This window comes from Sparus aurata, chromosome 10 (genome assembly GCF_900880675.1).
Source record: "Sparus aurata chromosome 10, fSpaAur1.1, whole genome shotgun sequence".
Classification (NCBI taxonomy): Eukaryota; Metazoa; Chordata; class Actinopteri; order Spariformes; family Sparidae; genus Sparus; species Sparus aurata.
Window position 1 is genome coordinate 5,541,369 of NC_044196.1, and position 27,725 is coordinate 5,569,093.

Consider the following 27,725-nt stretch of genomic DNA (forward strand, 5'->3'; position numbering starts at 1 on the left):
GTGTGCATGTAGCCTAAGTTATGTGATTTTCCTTTGCTAAGACCTGCGCATTTTGTCTTTCCTTTACTAGGAGGACGGATTAAAACAATCACCTATCAAGACATGTTAGCTGCATCTAACTCTACATTAAAAATTATAATCCATACACTACAGCGGTGGTCAGTGTTTTTCCTCTTCCCCACGGACCGTGAGTTGCTCTGTTATCTGGCTGTCTTGTCAATGCTGTGCCAGGTTGAGTGCGAGCAAAGGTTCTTGTAACGTTACGAGTGGCGACGTCACATAATTTAACGTTAAATTAACGGTTGACCCAGGTATAATGTTCCCACTGTTGACAAATTTTTCCGTAATAATGAGGACAGGTCTCGCGTTTTCACTTGTATAAGAGCATATTAATGGTGCAGAATGCTTGTTACGGTCGAATATGAGGCTCAACTCTACCTTAAATGCTTGCTGTTTCAGTCCGCTAGCTGGCTAGCGCTACATGCTAACGTATTTCCGAAAACAAACTAAACATTAAATATTATATCACAGGTTATGCTGACGGACCATTCGAGACGGAGAGACGTTAGACGATTAATGCTCATTGCCTACAGATGAACTAACTTTGCTAAAAATAATTTTATGTACTTACTTGGACGGCTCGGCTCCGAGGAAAAAAAGATGGCGGTTGCCTCGGATTTCCAAATCCAACACTGCGAGTGACGTCACATTGATTGCGCATGCGCGTTGGTTGGAATGCTCACCTTACGTACATTATGAAGTTAACTGAACGGATTGTTATGGGTTTTTGATGAGTTTCCGCACTTTTTTAAAGTTGAAGTTGTCGTAACTCTTCTTACTTTGTTGTAATGGGCAATGAGTTTTCCCAGCTTGACAACAACAGTTCTTCTGACTAAAAGCCCAAATCCCTTTTAACAGTGTGCATGAATACGTCCCATCAGATCAGATTTTGCGTTCTGCGCAGGCTCGAGATTTCTTTCCCGGGGCCGTGAGCCGGAAGTAGACGGGCGGCGGCGGTGGCGTCTTTCCTCCGAAATAACCACAAGCAAGAGCGCCATTGTGCACCTAGTTTGTGTAATTATCATGTACACTATATATGAAGTGTACAAAGATGTAGCTTCGTCTCGCTCTTCGTACGCCATCTTTCTTGAATGCCGAGGCAGCTGGTGATGTAAAGAGGTCAGCTGGAGGTGTTTCTGTTACCACTAGTTGGAATGGGTACAGCTCCACCTAGCGTACCGGGGTATGACATGCTACGGCCAGTAATCCGATTTTCTCACCGGCATGTATACTCGGATAATTGCAGTTGTCTGGTTGAGTAGCATAGTCGGACTATGGCTGTAATCTGACTAAGCTGTGCATGTAAACGCGCTGACTGTAAAAGTAAAATCTTGAGTTATAAAATCAAGAAAATACAAAATAGTTTGGTTTTTTTTTAAGATGCACTTTGTAGTTTGTTTTTTTTGTTTGTTTTTTTAAAGATGCCTTCAGGATTTCAGGAGGAGGATGAGCAAAAACTCTTAGTGGACAAAGGGCACAACCTGTGTTTGACAGTAAACATTTACAATGTCAAAACATTACAAGTGGCTTTGTGATATTCCTTAAAAAAAAAAAAAAACATTTTCGTAATGATGCTTTTACACAAAGGTTTGACTCATATACATTCACAAATAAAGCCTAGGTTGCATTTTGGTGAGAGTTTCACTTTAAAGAAGAGGCCAAAGCAATGTTGAAGTGTAAATATTTTTAATATATTGACAAAAGTTTTTGCTATCAACAGGAGTTAAAGCAAGACTATCTATCTATCAATTATCTGAAATTAGGCTCCTGACAACGTTTAGCCCTAAACAGAACTTTGGATGCTCAATTATTTAATATACACCTTTTTGATGGCGCTGACTTTGTTTAGGTTTCAGGGATCCTTCCCTTGAACATGTTCCCTCTCCAACACTTGGAGATTTTCTTGTAAATCAGACAGCTTTTTATCTCTTTCCTTTTTCTTATGTGATGTGTAGGCAATAAGCTTCTCTCTGATCACTGATTTAGCAGCGTCCCACAAAACACTTGGCGATACTTCCCCATTATTATTGTTATCCATGTAGTCTTTAAATTCCTTTTGTACATAGTTCTTACATTTGTTATCGTTTAAGATACTTGTATTAAGTCGCCAAAACGTGTTTTTCTTCATATTGTCTAGGTGCAGGGTCAGATAAACAGGCGAATGGTCAGAGACATTTCGAATCCCTATACTGCATTTCTTGAGTCTGTGCCTGTCCGAGTTATATGTAAAAAAAAAAAAGAAAAACAGTCAATTCTTCAGTGCACTCTGTGACTTGCTGAATAAAATGTGCCCAACATTCACTTTGTACTCAAGAAAAAAAAATGTTGATTACATTTAACCTGCTGTATGTGTCATTTGTGGTTTGAAAAGCTCAAATTATAGATCAAATTGACATTCATATTTCTAAAGATGCTCCAGTAAAGAACAGTGCCACATGAACAGAAATTAAATAAAACTTCCTAATCACAGCAGTTGGTCTAAAAAATAAAGTGTCTCTGTTAATATAAAACCAGTAACCAACCGCCGTCACAGTTTTTGCTCTATATAGTTGTAAAACCATAAAGTGACAAACAGTCCAAGGTCTAATCTGGATCTGGAGCAAATCGAACAACTTATATCACGGTAAGCTCGCTCTGAATTACTTTTCAATAACACTGCTGTACATTCTGATGATGATTAAATAGTCGCACTTGTACTCGCTACAGTTTGTAAGGATTTTGGTTTCACTGCTTTTACCAACTATCATACTGTTACTGTATAATGTAACGCTCATTATATGACCAAGTGAATACATAGAGAGCTTTTCTCCGGGGCGACTGTTGAGTCTACATAAATCTACAATATCTATATCAAGAAAAATCGAGCATGTATTATACTTTATCAAAATATACAATATCATCTATTTCAGTGATTGACTTAACTGTTGCTAAATACTTCTATTAATGTCTTCTGCCTGCTACTTAAAAGTGCTTTAAGTTAAGATTGATTGATTGATTAGGCTAACATTGATGTTACATTGATGTACACTGATCCTGGTTTCATCCTGGAATATCTGTCAGGTTAATATTTCAAATATTTTTTGAAAACATACATTTAGTCACACTGACTTCCTCTGTTCTGTTCACAGAAGAAAATGCGTCTCTTCATATGGTTTGGATTCTGGCTATTTTTACTCTACAGTCTCCCAGTAACCACAGGTAAACTGACTCACAAGATCTAAACATGCTTAGAAATCTAATATATATATCCAACAAGTCGCTGGGCCAAATGGCAAAACATTTTTTTTGTATGAATGTATTTTTCTTCACCTTAACCTGAACCAAACTTGGTACTAATGGATAAATCCAAGGCAATCACAAAAAAAAACAAGCATTTGTATAACAGTTTAAAAGAGCATCCTAAACTCACCTGTTCACAGAGCACCAGTTGGACTGCAGTCTGCAGCAATCATTTTCTCATCGGTTCTATTTTCTGAAAATCCGAAGGGCAAATCTGGAAAGAAAACAGACTCATAATCTATTAAAAAACTGTATAACTACTGTTCGTGATTGTGTTTTGATGTACATGTTCTAAATGACTGCAAGTTGCATCAGAGAAAAGCTAAAACACAAACACTCACAAGATTTTTTTTTCTTGCCCAACACTTTTTTCCTTTTCATTACAGGGCAGTCAAACCTGATTTGTTCAACTCAGCCAATCGTAGCGCACGCTGGAGATGATGTCATTCTGTCCTGTCGCCTTGATCCTCCCATCAGTGCCAGTTCCAGGACAGTGGAGTGGACCAAACCTGGATTGGACCCCGAGTACATCCATCTTCACCAAGATGGACGGCTGGTGTATCAGAGTCAGAATCCACTGTATAATTACCGCACAGCTCTGTTTGTGGATCAGCTGATTAATGGAAACGTCTCCATGAAAATCTTCAGAGTGAAAACTTCTGATGCAGGAAAATACAAATGCTTCCTTCCTTCATTATGGAAAGAAGCTTTCATCGAACTAAAGATAGGTGAGGAAACGTGTTTGGGAAGATTTGTAGTGAAACATACCAGAATCACTGTGCAGTTGGAAAATTGACTAATTGGCTTTTCATATGCATCAGTAGTCAAATATGTAGCTTTTTTTCTGTAACAACTGAAAAAAATATGCATTTGAGGGATACAAAATACAAATATTAGAACATTTAAGGGTAATTCCAATTGATTAACTTGTGTCGTTTTGACTCTCATTTCTATCTGTGAAAATAACATTATAGTATTAGTGTTAAAGTTCATGTTATAATCACATAAACTGGCCAAGAAACATGACATGTCAGACAATCAGACAGGTTGCAAACGAGCAAACAGCTTATTTTCCAAAGCAGTGTTTGGAGGTTAAACCAAATGTAAGGCCACCTGAAATGTCCATAATATTCCCTCAATACACAATAAATATAGTGTTGAAGTGGAAGGTGCCTTACAAGCCTCAAAGAAACCATAAGTTGTTGACCTGTTCCAAAATTTTGGCTAGCCTGGGTGTTTGTTTACAATCTGAATGATGGTCAGACTGTTTTGTGTTGTTGGACATTCTGATATTCTTGGATACGACACACATCCATGTTCCAGGTCGACATGATTTTGAACACAAGTGTCATCTTAAACCACCCTGCTGGTTGGTGGGTGGCACATAAACCATGTGTTTTGTGTCCAACATGAAGTTTTATTAAAGTGTTTCTCTCTAATATTATTTCAGAAGGTGACTTCATGGACCCATCAAGTTGTACTCCTTGTGTTGCCATTAGTGTGTTGCTTGGTGTCCTGTTTATTCTGACAGTTGTCCTTTGGGTCTGGAAATGGAGACAAAGCAAAACTGGTGAGAGAAAACACTTACTTAACTTATTTAGTAATGATTTTCTGTCTATTATACTCATTGTTATGACAACAAACAGAGATGATCATCACAAACGAGAATAAAAGTTAGCATTCATAGTCCCTAGGAATTAATGAATGTCCTTTTGGTCTTGAAATGGAGACGCAGCAAAACCAGTGAGCCAAAAACATATTTTTATATTACTATTAATTAAGTTTCTTTTGAGCTTATGGTTATGATATGTGACAAATCATCTCAAAACAGTATTACTGTCAGATGATTTTACTTTGTCATCTGACAGTGAGTCAGGAAAGAGCCTCCTATTTAAAATGGTGTGAGCTGTATTTTGAAATGAAATGATCCAGAAGCACAGCTAAGATTTTATTTGGTGTCATTTGTATCAGACGAACTAATGTTTATACTTAGATAGATAATTTCAGTCATTCCTCTGTGTCTCTTGCAGTTTCTAAAATGTGCTGTGTAACACTGCTTCTGTTTCTACACAGAGACAAAAAAGCACTACAAGAAGAAAAATGAAGAGAAAGAACTCAAGAAAATGGAGGATTTGGATAAGATATTGCCAAAACTCAGTGAGGAGTTACAGAACAAAGATGAAGAACAGAAAGATATGACAAAGATTATTGAGATACTGAAGGAAGTGAGTGACAAACTAGTGAGGCAAAAAGAGCAACTCATCGTCCAAATGCAGAAGGCAGGGAAGCAGAATGAGGAGAATGAAAAGAAGGTTAAATCAGTGGAAAAAGAAGTAACAGAGAAGGAGGGAGATAAAACAGTAAACAGAGCACAGGGATACTGTAAACTCAAAGAAATCATACAAGATGCCAACTGGAACCTGGAGGAGAGAAAGAAGGAACACCAACAACTGCTCATGACCACAGAAAACCTAATGAAGAGGACCATGGATGAGGTCAGGAGAATAAGTGAAAAGAAGGAACAAGCAGAGAGACACATTCAGCAAATCAAGAAACAGAAGGAGGAGACAGAGAGACAGAGAGAGGAGATTCAGAGGAAACTACAGTCAGAGACAATAAAACTAGTCAATTAACATTTAATTAATACTCACTGTGCTCAGCATCAAATAACAGACAGGCACAGTCAGGGCCGAGCTAGTGAAGAGCAGATATGTTCAGAGGACCTGACAGACACCAAGAATCAGAACCAGAACAGAGTGAATCCTGAACTTACATTCATCAGGTGTCCAGAAACACAGTGCTGAATGAATGTTAATGATGTTCAACAGCTGGACGTGTAAATAAGCAGCTGATTCTGGATGATGACGCATCTTTTTGTTTTTAAATTTAATGATATGTTGCATTACCTTGTATTTTTTCAATACAAACATTAGTTGAGCACACTGTTCAGCAGAGCCCCGTGGTAATGTATAATACCTATACTATAATAATATGTATACATGATGGTTACAGAATTCTCACATTGATTTGATTACATCATTCTTCGACACTCCAGCAGGTGAATGAGACAGATAACAGACCATCCAGGACAAGTCATTTGAAAAACAATTCTGTGTTTCTATTTCCTTTATAATTATATTGTAATCTGCAATGTATTTTTAAATTTTAGCTAATGCTAATGCTGTTATTGAACAGAAAAATACAACGAAAGTTAAACAGGGAAAACCAGTGGAATGTCTGTGGTTATACTGGTAATTCAGTTATGTTTGTATCTGTGGATGTTTTTTGTGCTGTTTAACTATTTTTTGTTGTTTATCTGAATTACTATGTTGTGTCTGTTTTGATGCAAATATTTGCTTGCCTTTTATCTCGTGTTTTTATTGGTTAAATTACTGTGTGTGTGTGTGTGTGTGTGTGTGTGTGTGTGTGTGTGTGTGTGTGTGTATTTGAACAGTTCAAGCCATGTATGCAGTACATATATACTGTACAAATAAATGTTTTATTGTTTGAAGCTCAGTTTGATATTTTCACCAATCCCTCACTCTCTTGGGTTCGATAGAGAAACGTAGTGGCTGCTTCTCCCGAGTTTTCCTCTGCATATTTTACGTAGAAATTTTAAATTTCAAGTCGTACTTTTTATTGTTTTGCTGCACCGGAGCCATGGCGATCATCAGTGTGATAGTGACTGACAAAAACCAGCACAATATATGAAAAAGGCGAAGAAGAAAAAGTGCAGCGTCTTCTTCCTTGATTTAAAAAAATTAACAAATTAGACTGGCATTGGTTTGGAACCGAAAATATACAAAAAAAATATGAAAATATACACCTGCACCCGGCGTTTAAGGGGACCCTGCGGTTAATTGAAACCCGGCTATTATTTGATAATTTACGGTACTCAAAGAAATGCGTTACAGCAATCCTGCAACACCTTCACTGGCTCCCAATATATCCTCTTCAAGACCCTCCACATCAATTACAAAGCTCTCAAAAATCAGTGTCTTTGAGTTTTATTGAAAGTGCTGATAAATAAAAAACATTATTATTATTATTATTATTATTATTATTATTAGGAGTACTAATAATAATATTGTAATTGTAGAGCCTCAACAATGCAAATATTTTAAAAATGCTTATATTCAATGCCAAAGAGACACACTTATTTTCATGTAATTTTATGTTGTGTTAGGCAGCAACTGTTTAAGAAAACACCAGAAATGAAAGATTTAGGGAAAAATACAATAAAAGCGCGGATTACAAATGTGATTTTATACATCCAAACTCATGAGTATTGTGAAACTAAGTTTTTTCCTCTATAAAATGAGGTCTGTTTACCATATATTCCAAAAATAAGTGTAAAATTGGTGGTACTGTGTTGAAGCGAGTTTGACTAACAAGGTGAAACACAGAATCAGGTGATAATGTTTTGCTACATGCTTCACAACCATTCAAACCAAAAAAGGGAACAGTAAACTAGAGTAATAGAAAACTAGAAGAACTACTAGAAAACACAGTGAACTGAAAGAGCTGGAGTTTTAGTAAAAATACTTGTGTCCCCCCCACCTCTTAAATCAAAATTTCGTCCTTGACATTTCCGTCAATATGTTTAAAGATGCTCTAGCAACAGTGCCACTTGAGCAGAAATTAAATAAAACGTCTTCATCACAGCAGTCGGTTGATCCAAAAAAAAAAAGGATCTCCCACACAAAACAGTATAAAAGCTCATAATGTCTCTCAAAATGACTCGTTATAGTATTTAAAATGTACTTTTAAAGTGTACTTAAAATTAAACACTGCTCCATCAGAATTCCTTTATTGCAGTAATATTACAAAAAAACACTAATAATATTAAAAAAATAAAGAACATAATAAAAAGGTAAGAAATAGAATAGACTGATATATACATATATACATAAAACCTATGATGTAACTAATTAAAATGTTTCTAGATTTAACATATTTCTGTGTCTAACACAGTTTCACAACTGCTTCTGATTCTACATAGAGAAAAAAAGGGCAACTCACCGTCCAAAAGCTGAAGGTAAAGAAGCTGTGTCCAGCTGCTGATCAAATCAATCGTTCAAAAATGTTATTCTTTGATCTGACGCTGAGCCCTTCTTCTGTCTGTCACTACTCGGTGGTACCACTCAAGGTTATACGTCACAAATGACTGCTTTCTAATTATGAGTCTGAATCTGTAAAGTTACTAGTTACTACACTTACCAAATAACTGTAGAGAAGTCTGAGTATGAAGTAGCAGTAACAGTAATTATGTACATGTTGTACCTGTGAATACGTACCAAATATTGGTTGCCAGTCTTTCTGATTATTAATATTCCATATCCGTATTATTAGCTCATTGATAACAAAAAAAGCATATAAGCAACTCAGGACAGAGTGGCAAGTTCTCCAACATATAAACACAGTAAAACAGTATCAGTTGTGCTGTCCTTTAAGGTCAATTTGTTTATTCAGTCATGAGGATCTTTCTCTTCTGTTTCAAATGTCTCCTTCAAAACTACAGAGCACACCTTTAAAACATGATCACCATAAGTAAATGCAAAGGTAAATTAAGTAACAGAAGGAAATATTGATCGCAAATCAGGCGGCTCACACGATTACATTCTCATAATAATAACTAAGAGCAAAAATTGCTCTTTGACTACGAGATTTATAGATTTTTTTTTTTAACCATAGGCTTTTATTTGGAGCATTTAAATCCACAAGAAGTGTTTTATCAGTACTCACGGTTCCTTGGAAACCCAGAAAGTTGCTGTAATAATGCTTGTTTACAGCGATGTGGACAAAATGGTGTTGTCTGACTTTTCTGGCAACCAGCAGCTCTTTAGCTCTTCTTCATCAGCAGTGAGTTCAAGTAAGTTAACTCGTACGGACATGAGCTTTGATTCCCATCTCAAATCTGTGTTGGTGATCTCTAAAATCTGATTTGTGCTGAGATCTAATGATTTCGCGTTTATGGGAATGTCACAAAACCGTCAGATTATTTGCACTTTCAGGAAAAACCATTGTGCAGTTTTTCAGTGAGAAAGCCAGTGAAGGATGAAGATGAAGCACACTGTAAGAAAAAAATGTAATTTTACAGGAGATTTTCTGTAATTTTTTACAGATTTTCCTGTTTTCTAATAAAACAATGAAATACTAGTAGATTTGTTCAGTAATTTTAGTTTTTATTTTTAAAATTACAGTAAATTAACCATAATGTAAGATTACATTGATATTGTGTTTTTTAACGACAATTTATTGTATTTGTACATCTTTAACTGTAATTTCATATGCAAGTTTCTGTATTTTTTTACAGGTTTATTACCATTTTCCATAAGACAATGTAACAACTGTAAATTAACAGTGCACATCTGAAGAGGATGAAAGAAGACAGTAATGAAGAAAGCATTACTCATACAGCACATTTTCGACCATGTTAAGGTCTTTTCACAATGCATATTCTTAAACCTGGACAATCCTTTAAAACACCCAATAAAAGCTTTTTTTAACTACTCAATCATTTAATTACTTTTTGAAAATAGCTATTTTTTTAAAACTTTTAACCGGCTGTAATGTTAAATTCAGTGTTTTTTCTTCATAGGTACATTTCTGTACTGTGTCCACTTCAAGGTTTTCCATCCCTGTGATACCCACTGAGCCTGTTTTTAATCGGGTTCAGCAAGTCTGTAACATGATTTTAAACATTTCTGAACCAGATTTTTAACAATAAAGCATTCAACCTGTGTAGGTAGACCTCCAACAACAAGCTACTAACTGACAGTGCCATCCTAAAGAGTAAGAAATATATAGAAAAACAAGTTATCAATTCCAACATTGCCTGATTTTGCTAGTGACAGTGACAACCACTGTTTTTCAAGGCCAACAACTCAAATACTCTAGATTAAAGTTGTAAGTTAAAATAACTCAGACACAGCGCCCCGTGCAAATAGGCTGATATATTACAATTGGTAAAATTGGAGGAGACAAAACCAGTCATGTGTTATGGTATAACAGTATCTGCTGTGTCTGCTACATCATGCAGCTGGTGAAAAACACACAGAGCCAAGTTAAACTCTTTATTAGAAATTGTTCATGAACTTGAATGATTTGGAACATCCTGCTGTTTGGTTATTGACTTTTGTATCACAGACTGAGCTGAGAGGACCATGAGATTTAAGGCCCCTGATGGGGAAAAGCGTAAAAGCAACCATTCAATCAGAATCATTATTGATAGTAACGTATACAAAAATGATCACATGGTAAAGGTAAAGAATTGCACATAGTATTCGTCATGAAATGAAACTCTACCAGACAAGAAAACAAGCCTTGTTAGGTAACAGTTGAGTCGAGGACTTTAGCAGTTTCCTGCTTCCTGACAAACTTGTTGTCGATGGATACTTGTTCAAGATGGCCGCAGCGTGAGTGAACGTGTCTCAAGCTCACATCTGCATGTTGCTCTTATAGTAGCTTTGTAAGTTCTCCTTTATCCTGATCCATATGTGTTTGACCTGAACTGACTCTAAATAAGATGAGCATTAACTACGTCACTCTATACAGCTGCGAGATTTGTGTGTTCCTTTTGCGTCCTTGTCAAAATGGATGAGCGGCACATCTCACTCCAAACTTTGTGGGACACCATTCAACAAATCAAGACTTACATGCTAACGAATCTTGATGTGGATCCATTCAAAGTAGTCTGAGCAGCATTCAGAATTCCTTTACAAGTTAATTTGTTAGAGCAGCATGTTGGGGCTAATGGGAACAATGTGCCGGAGTTTGGCGCTCGGTTTCAACAGCTATGGACAAAGTCGATGACTTGAAGAACCGAAGCCGAAGCTCTAATCTCCGCTTCGTTGGAATTCAAGAGTCTGCTGAAGGCAGTGATATCATTGGTTTCATGTCCCGGTTGATCCCACAGTTTCTGGGGCAAGATAATTTCCCCACTCCGCCCATCATTGAGAGAGCCCACCGCTCTCCGACTTTCCGATGTTTCGGATTAACACGATTCATGTTAACTGGCGACCGTCAGCTGAATGCATCTGTGGTCGCCGTAGCTACAACAGATGTTGAAAACGGGAAGAGAAGACGTAGCTGTCCTCTGATCTGCCTCTTTGTTCAGGTTTTCTCTGTGCAAAACATACCTGATACGTGTCTGACCCTCAGTCGCTGTATCAAAGTTGCTGGTTGTTACAGAAGACGTTGTAAACAGGAAAAGGGAGAGTTGCTCCTCCTGTGAATGTGTATCTCTGATAAATCTTTATTAAAACCACGTAATTGTGTCTTCTCCCTGTTTGAGTACACATGCATCACACAGAGGAACTGTGGAACCCTTTTAAACAAAAAAAAGAATTACGGGACTTGAACTCACATTCACTGAGGGAAAAAAAAACAATATTAGCGTGGTAATTGACCCACTACACCAATCAGATCATCCAGGTGAGTCGCAGTACACACAGCCACCTCTCAGACGTAGAAGGAGGCCGGATCATAACACAGGTGCTCCTAGTTATAACATTTACTCACGCTGTCTCTAATGATTGATCACAGTCTGGAGCACTCTGCTACAATAAAACAACCAGCCACCTGATCATCGTAACATCAAACCTGATGTTTGCAGTGTATTATATTTGGTTTCAACATTATTGTAAATGCCTTTCATAAATGATTTCCTACAACTGTGGGTAAGAAATTATAGAGACACAAAGTTGTATAGAGGACTTCAAAGCATGAAAGCAAATATGAATCCTCAAAATGTTTGATATCTACATCCTTTAATCTGACTGGTGTAACACTATAATAAGTCTGTTTGATTGTTATACAGACGTGCATGTTTGTGCTATCAAGTGAACACACCTCGTCTAATTATAAACGTTCAAAGTACAAATTCTTTTATTTGAGGACTTTGACTGCAGTTTAGTCAGAAGTGAGAAGTGAAACACCTTCGAGCACACAACAGGTTTGTTTGATTTTCTCAACTGAATTCAGTCTTGTTTAGATTGTTGCTATCATGCTCTGAGTTAAGTTCACTATATGTATATAATCCAGTCTGGGGGTCATTTGTCACCTGATTGTCAGCAAAGCCGCACGTCCTCCGGAAATTTGAATAGAGTCTGTAGTAATGTAAACAGCAAAGGTTTTATTTATTTATGTTTGCATGAGCAGGTGATTTTCCTTCTACTTTTATTAATCAGCTCATTGTTAAAGTTGACCAGTGTGTAAAAAAACAGAGGAAGTTAAGCGGTACAAAGCTTTGCCAATCTGCCAGACAAAGACATGGTAACACCTTATGATGCTGTCAGAAAAGTTGTTTGCTGATTCTGTCTCATCCTTATGGTTTATTGATAAAACATGTGGATGATGTCAGTATAATCTCAATCTCATCACATGGACTATTTTTCTGTCAGACACAGGTTGATGTATTCCACTATGGCAAATAGGCTTTTGGGAGTTCTTGTTTGAATGGACCCATGAATGTACAGACACTATCACTAAATTACTTTGACAGTTAAAAAGCTTTAAAAGTGTGTTAAAGTTCCTTTACCTCCAGATTAATCCTGTCTGAATGTGGCTTTGAATTAAAAGTGTGAAGTTATTTGGAATTATGTTACTGCTACAGATTCTGCACATTTAATTATTCATTTACATGTAACTTAATGGGATGACATGTTTTACACTTAGAACAGTTTGTACACTGATTTAGATGTTTGAGACAGAAATATTGCTTGTAATAGCTGTATTTCTAATAATTACTATTTCATAACTTTGTATTTGAAACTTTATCACTCCAGGATGGTTTGTGCTGTTATCTTCCTTCTAACACTCATTTGTGGAATTTGCCACAAATGCACTGCATGCATTAATCAACTGTGCAGTCAGATCCATGGTGACAATTAGATGACTGGGGCCAAATCCAGTGTTACGCATGGGCGGAGGCCAGGGTACACCCGGAATGAGTTGCCAGCTCACATCAGGAGGAATTCTGGGGTTAGCATGTAGCTCAGTCCCCCCCCAGGGGAGCCGGGGATTCAAACCAGCGACCTTCCGATCACTAGTCCACCAGCTCTACCCACTGAGCTACAATGCCCTGTTGTTGTCGTTCCGCATTTAAATGAGTTTAAAACAAGTTTGATATAATCAGATTTTTCAACAGTTTGACATTTCTGCTCATGTCTCTCCTCAGCAGGTGAAAGGTCAACCGAGTTTGATAAAATCAGACATCCATCCCCCGTGTTTCCATGGCTAAGTGTCATGGGTTGGCTGTCTGGGCTGTCCTAATTCTTGGTTGTGTCTTGTTGAAATGTACAAGTAAGCTGCAGCTTGTTGATGGTTACATTAATAACATGTTTCAGTGTAAAGCAACAACCCAGAGTTACTCTTGATAATATTAAATCAATATTAGTTTCATGTTGTGTGTCGTGGAAAACAACTGAACATTGCATCACGCTTTTTACCTTCATAGTTCATTCAAAGCTGACAGTATCTGAAATGTCTAACAAAATGTATTTCTGTCCATCAGAGAAGGACATGTTGAATTTACTGTTTCATGTTCCTCATTGTCTTGTCGTTTCTTCACAAAAGGTGACACAACTAATTTGCAGAGGAAAAATACATTTCTTCAAAATCAGTTACAAAAGACTGCGAAAGAAAGGGATGACGCCTTTTCCACACTGCAGCAGCAGAGGAAAGAACTGGAGAAAGTGAGGGAAGAACTGAAGGAACTGAGGGAAGAACAGAGGGGAGAACAGGAGAAAAATAGGGAAGAACAGAGGGAAGAACTGGAGAAACTGAGGGAAGAACAGAGGGGAGAACAGGAGAAACAGAGGGAGAAACAGAGGGAAGAACTGGAGAAACAGAGGGAGAAACAGAGGGAAGAACTGGAGAAACGGAGGAAAGAACTGAAGGAACTGAGGGAAGAACAGAGGGAAGAACAGAGGGGAGAACAGGAGAAACAGAGGGGAGAACTGGAGAAACAGAGGGAAGAACAGGAGAAACAGAGGGAAGAACTGGAGAAACAGAGGGGAGAACTGGAGAAACAGAGGGAAGAACTGGAGAAACAGAGGGGAGAACTGGAGAAACAGAGGAAAGAACAGAGGGAAGAACAGGAGAAACAGAGGGGAGAACAGGAGAAACAGAGGGAAGAACTGGAGAAACGGAGGAAAGAACTGAAGGAACTGAGGGAAGAACAGAGGGAAGAACAGAGGGGAGAACAGGAGAAACAGAGGGAAGAACTGGAGAAACAGAGGGAAGAACTGGAGAAACAGAGGGAAGAACTGGAGAAACAGAGGGGAGAACAGGAGAAACAGAGGGAAGAACTGGAGAAACAGAGGGGAGAACAGGAGAAACAGAGGGAAGAACAAGAGAAACAGAGGGAAGAACAGAGGGAAGAACAAGAGAAACAGAGGGAAGAACAGAGGGAAGAACAAGAGAAACAGAGGGGAGAACAGGAGAAACAGAGGGAAGAACTGGAGAAGCAGAGACGCAGACTTCCATATGTTCCCATGGCTGTGTGTCTTGGCTTGGCTGTCCTTATTCTTGGTGGTTTTGTATGCTGCATCGTTGCGTTGAAACGTAAAAGTAAGCTGCAGCTTGTTGATGGTTACATTAAAAGCATGTTTGAGTGTAAAGCACCAACCCAGTGTAAACACTGATAACATTTAATAACATTTGATCTAGTTTCATGTTGTGTGGGGGAAAAGAAAATGAACACTACATCACACTTTTTACTTTCACAGTTCATTCAAAGCATACAGTCTCTGAAATGTCACACATTTTATTGGAGAAGGGAATGTAGAATTTGTTTGCAGTCTAATACAACTTTTTTGGTGTGTTTCTGTGTTCTTCATTGTCATGTCTTTTTTTCACAAAAGGTGATGAGGCACAAAAGCTGAAGACAGAAAGGAACAACGCCATTACTGCACTGCAGCAACAGAAGGAAGAACTGCAGCAACAGAGGGAAGAACTGGAGAAACAGAGGGAAGAACAGAGGGAAGAACTGGAGAAACAGAGGGAAGAACTGGAGAAACAGAGGGAAGAACAGAGGGAAGAACTGGAGAAACTGAGGGAAGAACAGAGGGAAGAACTGGAGAAACAGATGGAAGAACAGAGGGAAGAACAGAGGGAAGAACTGGAGAAACGGGGAAGAACTGGAGAAAAAGAGGGAAGAACAGAGGGAAGAACTGGAGAAACTGAGGGAAGAACAGAGGGAAGAACTGGAGAAACAGAGGGAAGAACTGGAGAAACAGAGGGAAGAACTGGACAAACAGAGGGAAGAACTGGAGAAACAGAGACGCAGACTTGTGGAACAACTTGATGAAAATGAGAGAGAGAGGGAAGAGAATAAGCAGAAGCTTCAGTCAGTGGAGAGGGAAATAACAGAGAGAGAAAAGATGTTTGACAAACCAGAGGAATTATTAAGAGAAAAGGAAAACCTCTTACAGGCTCAGTGGAAACTGGATGAGACTAAGAAAATGTTGGAGAAACAGAAACTTGACAGGGAGAAATTGCTGGAGCCCATTGAGGATCTGTTGAGAAGTAACAGACAGAGTGATGTTATAATCTGCATAGATTAGACAAACAGATGAAAATGTCAATGCACTCAGAGCAAATAGTCACCAAAAGACCAACATGTGATAAAATGTAGCATCACATTTCACTGGTGTTGGGATTAAATGTCAAACTACAGATGAATTAATTCATGCTTGCTGGGAGTGTTGAAAAAAATAAACAAAAAAATTGAAACAAATGAAATTTGACATTTTAGGAAACATGGTACAGTGCTATATTGGGATTGATTATAACTAAGTGCAACTAAATGACAGCAAGAACAACATTTATGATGGTGTAATAAGAACCACTAGATTGAATCAACTGTGTGCAGACAGTATTTCAAAACATGTACGAGATTTATGATGAGATTTTTAAAATCTTTCAACATATCTTTAACAAGTGTCAAATATATTGGTGCACTGCTCTGTGATGTGTTTATTTTTCTGAACAATATATTGCTGGGCATCAACAGCTTTCAAACAGAATTTGCTCCGTTGTGCTTATCATTTGAGTTAATGAATGTATGGGTCATTAAAGTGATCATTGCACTGTTGGACGACAGCGAGGCTCAAGCCGAGAGGGTGGAGGGAGCTGAGGAGGACATATCCTGTTTGGACGGGACAGAGGACGCACCATGATGTCAACTTGTCATTCACAAAGTGGCCATGCCCAAAAGCATTCCCCTGTTTCAACATCGATTCTACTGTAAATGAGTCCATTATTTACAAAAATCAACATCATGCTTTACAGGAGGAGGAGCACCAACTTCCTCCTCTCTGATTTCTGTCCAGTTGAACTGCTGTCAGCTGTCAGTAGTTTGTGGGTCCACCACATTCCCAGTAAGAAAGATTATGAACGCTCCAGAACACACAACATTTACCCTAATGTGACGACTTCTTCCATATCTAACTGAAATCGAACGGCTGCATGTTGCAATTTAGATTCCTGTTTTAATGGTCAATACAATACAATACAGTAATGATGCTAGACATAATTTCACTGGTTTAGACTGTGCCCAAAGACCTGCAGTCTTAAAATGACCCAAAAAATACATATGTCATCTTAGGTTTTTCATTCAGGTGGCAGGAGAAGTATATTCTATAGTGTAACTGTGTCTGCTGGTCATAAAAGAGTTAAGTGATAATCATTATCTGCTTTCTGATTCAAGCTCTGCAAAGAAACTGTTATTCATTTTATAACCAGTGCCTAAACGCAGTTAATGATTAATGTAATACAAACCATAAAGCTGCAAAAACCAAAAGGACAATCTAAATAACGCAGGTGAATACAACCCTTCTCTCAAGGTAAGCTGACAAAAATTGACTTTTATATCATATATAATGCAGACTGACTTTAAAGCAATCATTTGTGTGATCATCCTACAAATGAACCGAGTGCCTTCAACCTTTTTATTTAAGTATGTAATTGCTCCACCAACTTCTACCAAATATGGTTTTGTAATGTGCCTGTGTGGCTTTCAAGTGGCAAAAGTGAGTCCAGAATTAGTGACATATTCATTTTGATAAACCTTTTAAAGATTAATTTAAACCAACACTAAATTAGTAAACAGGTTAGTTGAATTAGTTTTGGAACATGTTTTCTCAGTCCAAGAAGTGCTACATTGTTGCAATATAGGTGAAGGTGCTACATTGTAATACTTGAACAACAAAACATATATTGGTTAAATACCGAATGAGTTTTGTGTTTAACGTCACTCTTTTCTGAAGAACATGAATGAAGCCAAAATGTTGCTTCCAGTGCCCAACCATGACCATAAATAGTCAAAATCAGAATCAGAAATTCCTTTATTAGTCCTTCAAACAGGGAGATTTGTGTGTCACAGCAGCCAAAGGACTGTTCAATATGACAATAAACAATAATACTAGTAAAAAATAAACAATATAATAAAAAGGTTAGAAGAAATTGTGATTAAGACGCCTGGAGCAGATACTGTCAGGGAATCAATGGGATAGGTTTATTGGCAACATTGTCCAGATGTAATTAGAATGAACAGTTTACATCTTTGCTTCTATTGTCAAAATGTAAATGTAATATATAATCAAGCAGTGTGTTTAGTAATACCTCATGCTCCAATAAAGATGTGTATGTGTGTGTATAAAGGGATGTATGATATTGATTTTTTCAGCCAATAATTACCTGCTTCTCAGAGCTGATACCGGTCACAAATAATTACTTCATGTTTTATGTATTTTAAACCTGTAGTTTATGCACCCCTGAGGGTAAAAAGGCTTCGATGTTGCAGGCGAAGATGGATGATTTACTATTCAAAGCTCTAATAAGACACGTATTGCGAGTTACAGTCGTGTTGTCTTCTTCTGCACTTGAAAAACAACGGTGACTCCAGCGATGTGGCTATTTACAGGTGCAGCAGCTCGACGTGATGAATGTGTTTACTGGCGGCCGGCAAACCAACTTTAAAGGCGCATTCCGCCACATAATTTGTGTAAATGCAGCACTTGTTAAGTCAACTAAAGCATTTTGGCTTTGTGTAATCTATTTATCGGCTATGATTTCATTGTCTGCCGATAACCAATAATGTAAATTCTCATTCATTTTAGCTGATAATTTATCGTGCATCCCTAATATAGATATTAGTGTGAAGTTTTATAGGAATTTAGACGGATTCCACTGTGTCCAATGAGCCTGTTTGTTTGACTTTCATTCACAGGAGAAAATGTGTCTGTGCAACTTCTTTGGAGTGATTATCCTGATTATCCTCCTCTGCCTTCCAACTATCACAGGTAAATGAAGGGTGCCCCAAAAAGTCTTTAGGTGTAAAGGAAAAATGTGTTTTTTTGTGAATACCTTTTAAATAACAACCACTATGAATGTTTTTGACATTCCACCTTTCTTATAAAAATTCTAAACACTGAAGCAAAAATATGTCTATACAAACCTGTTGATTAAGCTATAAGCCTATTATTTTACTAGCAACTGAACTATGCGTAAGACTTAACAAAGGTTCCCACTTCTTAAAATGTGTCTCAGAGCACATTATGGCAATTTGAGAATGTAGCTGCTCCAGGAGTTACCGAGACTGATAATGCCAGACCAGAATTTGAAGCTAAAGCCCACACCGGCATGCATGTCATTCAAAACATTTACGTTTTTATAGGCTATGGGCTTTATACTAAGTCTCAACTCAGTACTGGCATAGTGAATTTGCAGACTGAACATACTGTATATGGTCATATGTCACTGAGCAGTTTTTTTTTGTTTTTTTTTCAACTCCCTAAAGGGCAGTCCAACTTGATTTGTTCATCTCAACCAATCATTGCCTTGGCTGGCAATGATGTCATTCTACCCTGTCGCCTTGATCCTCCCATCAGTGCCAGTTCCAGGACAGTGGAGTGGACCAAACCTGGTTTAGACCCCGAGTACATCCATGTTCACCAAGATGGACGGCTGGTGTATCAGAGTCAGAATCCACTGTATAATTACCGCACAGCTCTGTTTGTGGATCAGCTGATTAATGGAAACGTCTCCATGAAAATCTTCAAAGTGAAAATCTCTGATGCAGGAAAATACAAATGTTTTCTTCCTTCATTATGGAAGGATTCTTTCATCCAACTCACTGTCGGTAAGTCAGACAATTCGGAGATGAGCATCAACATCACAAATCTTAAAATGTATTGGCCTGCCAAAGACATATTTTAAGTTAAGTTGCTATTTTTTAATGAATCACTTCCTTGCTGTATCAACATGCCACACTGCATATTTGTCTCAGAATGTGATCACTTTCTCACCAACAGGTGCTGTCTCCCAGCCTATTGTTAGTTTATCAGGGATTGATAAAATTAATAAGTCTACCAGTGGAGTGGTTCTACAGTGTAACTCTACAGGCTGGTATCCAGAACCTGAGGTGTTCTGGCTGGACGGTGAGGGAAACCTCCTCTCTGCTGGACCTACAGAGACAGTCAGAGGTCCTGATGACCTCTATACTGTCAGCAGCAGAGTGACTGTGGAGAAGAGACACAGCAACAGCTTCACCTGTAGAGTCCAACAGAACCACATCAACCAGACCAGAGAGGCAAAGATACATGTTCCAGGTAGAAAAATGGTTTGCTTTGTGAATTTCTCAAATTTCTATTTGTATCTGCTGGAAAACGTGATGTTTTTCATTTGTTTCACATTTCAGAGGATGTATTCATGGAGCCATCTCCTTCTTTGCCTGTAGGACTTCATATCATCATGTCTGTTGTCTGTGTGCTACTTCTTCTCTCTGCACTCGTCTTTGTTGTTTGGAAACTGAGTCAAAACAAAAGTCGTACGTTACACATCTGATTAAATGTGTCCTTAATACCAAACACTGTTGTACATTATTGACTGCTGTACAGTCTCGTGGTTAAAAGCAGGTTCATAGTCTCAGTTCAACAGTGTCTTTCCTCTGTTTGTGTGCAGAAAACAAGAAGGACCACGACAAAGGACCTGAAGAAGGAACAGGAGAAACAGAGCTGCTCGTCAATAGACAGGAGAACATGGAGGATCTGGATGATGAAAAGTTAAAGGAGAGAGTGGAAGAAAAATCGGACATGATGTATGCGATTTCCGTGTTGACAGAAAGGAAGAACGAACACGAGCACCACAGAAACAAACTGATGTCTCAGATACAGAGGGTGGAAACAGAGAGGACAGAGAACGAGAAGAAACTTCAGTCAGTGTTAATCCTCATGAATAAAAATAGCCTGTTAGAGAACAAACAGAGACAAGAAAACAATAAGAAACAATATGAGAAATCATTACAGATAATCATTGGAAGAATACAGACAACAGAGGATGTTATTACAAGAATGACAGAAAGGATGAAGAAAGTAGCAGGTTCGAGAAATGAGCGAACAACCTGAAGACACAAACAGAAGAAGAGATGAGATTCATCAGCAGTCAGATCAGTCAGAGAGCAAAGAGGAGACAGACAGAAATACTGATGTGTTAACAACAGCTGAGACACAACCCAACCTGCATGTCTCTGACAGTCCAGCAGGAGGCAGCAGCTCACATGGAGAGTCAAAATAAACTGTCTGGCTGTCAGTGCCTCAAATAAATGCTACAACTGGATCATCATACCTCAAGGCCTCCTTCATGGATCATTACTCACTTCTGTTTTACCAACTTCTTAAATCGGTACTTTTTCGATAAACAGCATCTCTTTAATATTTTGCAGATTATCTTCTGTGCCCTGACTTTTTCTAGGTCACCACAGCAGACTGGACCTCATGTGGTTGGACACCATTTGGTGGCACCTGTTTTATAAAATTCACTTCCATCAGATGTTCTTGTGAATGAAATATGGGAACTGTGATTTTGTTGTTCTATTCATGTGACATCTATTGCATGTCTGTCCGTCCTGGACGAAGGATCCTCCTCTGTGGCTCTTTCTGAGGTTTCTTTCTTTCTTTCTTCCAGTTAAAATATTTTTTTCTTCTCATTATGGCAAGTTCTTCCTCATTCGGATGGAGGGTCTAAGGACAGAGGATGTTGTTCACTTTACAGATTGTAAAGCCGGTTGAGGCAGTGAGATTATAATACTGGGCTATATAAATAAAATTAATTCAAATCAGTCAGTAGCTGCGTTTACATGGGCAATATTTCTTTATTCTGATTAATGTTTCAAACTTGAATATTTACATGGACAATATTTCTTTATTCTGATTAGTGTTTCAAGCTTGAATATTTACATGGACAGTATTTCTTTATTCTGATTAGTGTTTCAAACTTAACTGTTTACATTGATACATTGATGCAGTTTGAATCTAGCCGCTGTGAGGCGATAATATGCTGGAAATATAACAGAAGAGGAATTCATTTTTGAGAATATTCAGTTCATTCATTAATTTTTGTCTTCTGTCAAAACACTTTCCACATCCATGTTTATTGAGCTAAAGTTAGCTAATGTTGTGACGTTAGCACCAGGTGTCAAGACTGAACTCACCAGTAATGCTGCTGTCCTCTTCAGTAGGAACAGACGAGTTATCCTCAAACCTCACTGCTACACTGCAGCAAGTCATGTTCACTCTCCCATCAGATCAGCCATGAGTCTGTCAGGGTCAGAACCACTTCTGCAGTCTGAAACTGTTAGTCTGCTGCCTTTAAACTTCTCCAGCAGTTTATGATTTGGTCAGCGGTTCAGTGGATTCATGCTTTCTTCTTCTTTTCAAACACTTGATTGAACAACTTTCGACCATCGAGGTGAATCTTTAATTCCTTTCAAACCTCCAACAAGTAAGTTGCATCGGCAACAGGCCAGTTTTGTTTCCTGGATGCAACATCACCTCTGATCTCACCCCTCATGGAGCGAGCATGCAGAAAGAATATATTAATTGCAGCCAGGGGATTGGAACAAGCATTTACATGGTTAATATTTCCTATTCCTAAAGGTTTACCATACCTCTCCATCTTAATGAAATAACTGAGATGAAGCCGGATCAGATCAGACTTTTTTTTTTTTTTTTGATTGGCCGTTTATTCTGATTATTAGTGAAATATTAAGGTCCATGCAAACACAGCTAATGAAGTATATCATATTTATCATTGTTGTCTTCAGTTCACTTGCAGCTTCCTCTGTTGTTAACAACTAAAACAGGAGCTGGACCTTCTCTTTGGCTTTTAAAAGTGCATTCTGCAGTTTTGGAGAGGAAGTTTCAAAGATTTAGAATATTAATGAGATAATAATACAAACTTTTTTCACATGAATAAACAAGCTGTTCTCAGAGGAAAATAAGGTCAACAGTTTTAAGCTAGAAAGGTGACAGGGTCCGCCACATATAAACAAAGTAAAACAGTATAAATTGTGTTGTTCTTTAAAGTCAGTTTGTTTATTCAGGTTATTCATTATTTATTATTTGGTTTGCATCAATTTAGACCTCTCTATTCTGATCAAAATGTATTCCCCAAAACTACAGACTGCCCCTTTAATGAAATGACACTGAATGTATTTAAACTAGATGAATCTGTGATGTACAATAAAAACAACTCGTTCCCTTTTTCTCTCTCTCTGCCTCCCTTTATATGTCCGTCATCTCATTCACATACTGTAGATGCTGTGAACGTTCATGTAAAGTCCAACTCTGCCCCCTGCTGCACATTAACTGTCATGTCAGGAAGGAGAAACTGTGAGGAACTGATCTAAAGAATAAAGAAGAGATTCTGTGTTCTATATAAAATCACAGTAAGAGGAAAAAGTGAATCTTCATTTCATTACACAATAATGTGATCTGTAACGTTATCATGCACTCATCTTTTTTCATCTAAATTCAAACACGTCTTACATTAATAGAACATGATATCAGATGTAAATTGAGGAAACATGGATTCTTACTTTTAAACTATACTGAACAACTGAAATGTAAATAACTTTAAGATTTATTAGCATGTTCAAAATATCAAAATAACTAGATCAATAATAAAAACAGTTATTAATGTGCTCCTCAGAGAACTTTGTATGTTCAACCAGGCATACCACAAATGGCCAGTGGGTGGCACTGGTGAGTGTGGTAGTTTTCCTGATGTGATCTCATCCAACAGAATCTCTACGAGAGACAGAGTTTCAGTAGGAATTTGCTTTGTAATCATATTTTTGGATACAGTGTAACACATTCAGACACAACCAACTCAAAGTGCTTTACAGGTTCAAAGAATGACATTAAAATACATTAACAACAGGTGGAGAAACATCAAGTCACAAAACATTAAAACAAGTTAAAATTGGGAAATAAGTTGAAATAGAAGAAGTTTCTGCGACTAAAAGACTAAAGGCAGCAGCAAGCAGAGAGGGCTTCAGTCTTGATGTTGAAGAGGAGAGAGTTGGAGCAGATCTGCAGTTTTCTGGGAGTTTGTTCCAGATTTGTGCTGCATAATATCTTTACGCTGCTTCTCCATATTCAGTTTTGACTCTAGGGATTTATAACTCCCTGATATCCTGCTGACAGGAAGTGACATCACGCCTCCAGACTGTCTCTGTGGCTCACTGCAGTTGTGCCTCTTGTAGATATTTCTAAACAAGCAGTTCAAACCATCTTTTGCGTCAACACCAGAAATAATGCAGACAGGAAGAGGAGGGTCCGACCTGCATTTAGTCTTAGTTGTGTGTCAGTCTGACGCTGTGACAGTCAGCAGCAGAACATCATGGATGTTCCAGCTCTCTGCATCAGGCTTTGTGAGTACTTTTGTCAGTCAATAGTTGTTAACATCTGCACACACTTCATTTATTGTTAGTTTTATTTGGCTCCTCATTAGCCTCCACAAATAAGCCACTAGTCTACCTATCCCAAGACGAAAACAAATGTCTTCTAGTTTTTCACCAGAGAATATTAACACAAAACGCTCTCTTCATGTGTTGCTCAGTGACGGATGTGTCGGTCCTGCTCGTTGTACAGCTGTACCACAGCTGCTTTGCTCTGAGAGCTGGTAAGTTGGACTTTATTAATTAGCTGCCAGTCTAAAAATTGTGAACAGTTTGTGTGATATTCCTGATAAGTGTCTTAGCTCCTGGTATGTGCATTTGGTTTATACCATAATGTGTTTTGATACTTTTTATCTCTTTGTAACTTGTCTTGTGAGAATACGACAACATGTCTGAACGTGATTGTTGTGTTTCTGTGTTTTTGTCTCAGATGCAGCTTTTCCCAGTGTTTCTCCAAACAGACTGCAACATTTTGAATATGAGACTTTCACTGTAAATTGTGAAGAGTTCACTGGTTTGACTGAATGGAGAGTGATGAGGAATCTCCAAACTCCAATAACTCCAGCAGTTTCTGACACCTGGAACACATCAGCCTCATCCTGCAGCATTAATCCTTCCTTTAAACAACATAGTGGAGAGTACTGGTGTGAAGATGCAGAGGGAAGAACGAGTCGTGCTGTCAACATCACTGTCACTGGTATGTTTAGCTAATAGTAAATCAAGAGAGTCTGATTTATTTGAGGCAGAGACACAGTTAGCTCAACTTAGCATTTTGGAAAAGAGTTTCTGCTAATCAATCATTTTGATGTATGGAAGACATATTTAGTTTTACTACATCTAGTTCTTCCCTGCAAATGTTCTTAGGCTGCAATGTGGAGGATACGACCATGAAATTACTGACATGAAATCCATTAATATGCTATCCCTCCTTAAACTGCATGTCAAAGAACAGCATTGGCCACTTCTATGATTCAGGGATGGCGAGCTAACTTTCCATAAAAGGCAGGTATATGAAGAAAGATACACATTAGTAACTCAAATATCATTTTCAATCTTAATCCTATGAATTTCCTGTTGACTACCTAAAAAGGCCACTTCTGAGTTACAATACTGAGTATAATTATAGTCATTAACAGGCTACTGGTATTCGAGAAAGGTCTGCAACATTATTCCGCCATGATGGACAAATAGAAAAGTTATTAATTCAAAATTAATAATAATTGAAATAGCATCACTGAGACATTACACAGGAATGGATCTTTTTATTCCTAATCTGAACTATGTTCTTAAACTCTCTTTTCCTTTTAATTGGAATAGTCCCTGGATGATGTTTCATACACAGAAATAATGTTTAACACAAAATATCTTCTTATCACATTGTTCAGATGGTTCTGTGATCCTGGACGTACCAGCCCGTCCTGTGGTGCAGGGACATGATGTGGTTCTTCACTGTTTGAAGGAGAAATCTGAGTCAGAACTCAGTGCAGATTTCTACAAAGATGGTTCCCATCTTGGTACCCGGTATAAAGGTGCAGCAATGACCATCCAAAATGTTTCCACGTCTGATGAAGGACTCTACAGGTGTGAAATCTCTGGAGCTGGAGAATCACCAGAGAGCCGGCTGGCTGTTCTCCAAAGGACTGAAGGTGATTTGTTTTGTTTCAGCCACACTGACGTTTCAAAAGTGTCACAATATTATTTCAATAATATTAAATTCAGATTACATCTGTGTGAGTGTCAGCTCATATTCATTGAGGTAGATCATCATCAGAACGTAATCCATATGATGTTACGCTAATGTTTATATTAATATTTTTTATATTAACATATCAATGCTTTGTAGATACACACAATGTCCAAATGTATTCTGGCGACTAGGTTGTTATATTCTTTTTATGTGTGAGCATGTGTGATGTTTTTCCAGGTTCAGGATGATGAAAACATGTTTTTAATGTCTCCTTTCCTACGCAGACACTCATCCTCCTGTCAGTCAGCCCCTTAATTTCCTCTCTCTGCTGTGGACTGTTGTACTCGTGGCTCCGTTGCTGTTGGTGATGGGATTTTGTCTCAGTTGGAAAGACACAGGTAAATTCACCTTGACTTCTAGATATTACATTTATATTGTACTGATTTGTTTTCTCAATGCACCTTGAATACTGACGTTGGTTATCCTCAGACTTTTACCAAAAGTTTGAGCTACAATAATTGATTTTGAAAACCTTTAAAAATATTGGGTAAAATTCCATCAACGTCAGCGAAAGCAAGTCTTTGGAGCAACAAGTTTTATCTTCCGTATTATCCAGAAAAATACTCCTTGTAAATAGTACCTCTACACATTCTTGCAATGTGTTACATTTTATAGCCATCCGACCTGATTAAATATTTTCAGGTGTCTGACTAAACTCACAGTTTAGTCATCAGTATGAGGACTGTGCATAGCTGTCAGTCGCTCCCCTAACTGAAGTTGATGGACCAGAAGAATTTACTTCATTCACAACATTGATTTTTTTGTAAAATGAAAAAAAAAACCTCCTCCTCAATTTTTTTTAATCACCTCTATTCTCTTCCACAGGTTTGACCAAACAGTCCGAAGTTATCTACAGATGTTATGGTATGACATTTCAGCAGCGTTTATTTTTCTCTCCCACATTTGTACCTCTTAACCTGAGCAAACACCATTTAATAGTGTGGAATTAATTTTACTTTTTCCCAAACAGAGCCAGACGTATCCAGAGATGGAACCGAGACACGTGTACCAGACAAGAGAGTCTATTCTTCAGTCTACTATCGGTAAGACTGAGGCTGTTTCCTCTGATATTACAGTTTATATACCTGCACTGAGTTACAACCACAATGTTTGTACTTACCACACAGATGATGAAAAAGCTCTCCACTAGAAAAAGCTTTGCAATGACTATAATGGAGTTAGTGAAATGTACTTAATATGTTCTTTGGAGGTTTAAACCAAAATGAACATCAACAGCTGAAAATAATGATACAATTGTCTTTGGCATTACAGTTTTACGTTACTCTAGATTGACCTGATGATTTAAACTCTGAAGCTCTTTTCATTTTCCATTTGAGATAAAATCTTAGTTTGTGTATTTCCTGTGTGTTACAGGCCTCTGACACCTGACTGAAGTACAGAGGAGATCGTCTGTGTAAAGTTGTCTCCCTTTCTAACTTTTAGTTGATGATTTCATGGTAGCTCAATATTTTTGTATTTTTTCTATATATGATTAAATCTGTAAAAATATTAAACAACATAAATATAAATGTCAAAACATGTTATTTGGTCAATTTTAAATTCACTTCCTAGCAATTTAGATTTTCTTGCCATTGTATTTTCAATCATAAAGTGACTCCTGAATTTAAGGTCACTTTGTGTCGATCAAGGGAAGTCAGAGTGATGACGCAAGAAAGAGAACATCAAACTTTGTGCAGTTTGAGAATATGTCACTGCAGCACATAGTTCAAAAAGCTCAAACAGAGTTCATTAAAGGCTTCACAGCAAGAGAGTCACTTAAGACAAGCCCTTGAATAATTTCCCAGTCTGGGATCAATAAAGTAATTCTATTCTATTCCATTCTGTTCTATTCTTTTCTATTTAAGGGATAGGATCATTCCACATCTAAGTTGG

The 27,725-nt window shown here is 37.8% G+C and overlaps 1 protein-coding gene across 1 annotated transcript; it reads left to right on the plus strand.

Annotated features, from left to right (window-relative positions):
• Positions 1 to 1,214: 1,214 nt before the first annotated feature.
• Positions 1,215 to 27,237, plus strand: LOC115590432 (uncharacterized). Its single transcript, XM_030431788.1, has 12 exons — positions 1,215 to 1,218; positions 3,726 to 4,067; positions 19,145 to 19,486; positions 20,308 to 20,560; positions 24,012 to 24,058; positions 24,247 to 24,309; positions 24,516 to 24,782; positions 25,471 to 25,731; positions 26,057 to 26,170; positions 26,658 to 26,696; positions 26,803 to 26,875; positions 27,207 to 27,237. The coding sequence occupies exons 1-12, from the start codon at positions 1,215 to 1,217 to the stop codon at positions 27,223 to 27,225; spliced, it is 1,824 nt and encodes a 607-aa protein (XP_030287648.1). The 3' UTR covers positions 27,226 to 27,237.
• The last annotated feature ends 488 nt before the right edge of the window (positions 27,238 to 27,725 follow it).

Bases quoted from the DNA above. Each gene is read 5' to 3' on its own strand.
- LOC115590432 (XM_030431788.1), top strand. The intron at 20,561-24,011 runs GTCAGTGTTAAT...ACGCTGTGACAG, and splicing joins GAGAACGAGAAGAAACTTCA to TCAGCAGCAGAACATCATGG. The intron at 24,310-24,515 runs GTAAGTTGGACT...TTTTTGTCTCAG, and splicing joins CTGCTTTGCTCTGAGAGCTG to ATGCAGCTTTTCCCAGTGTT.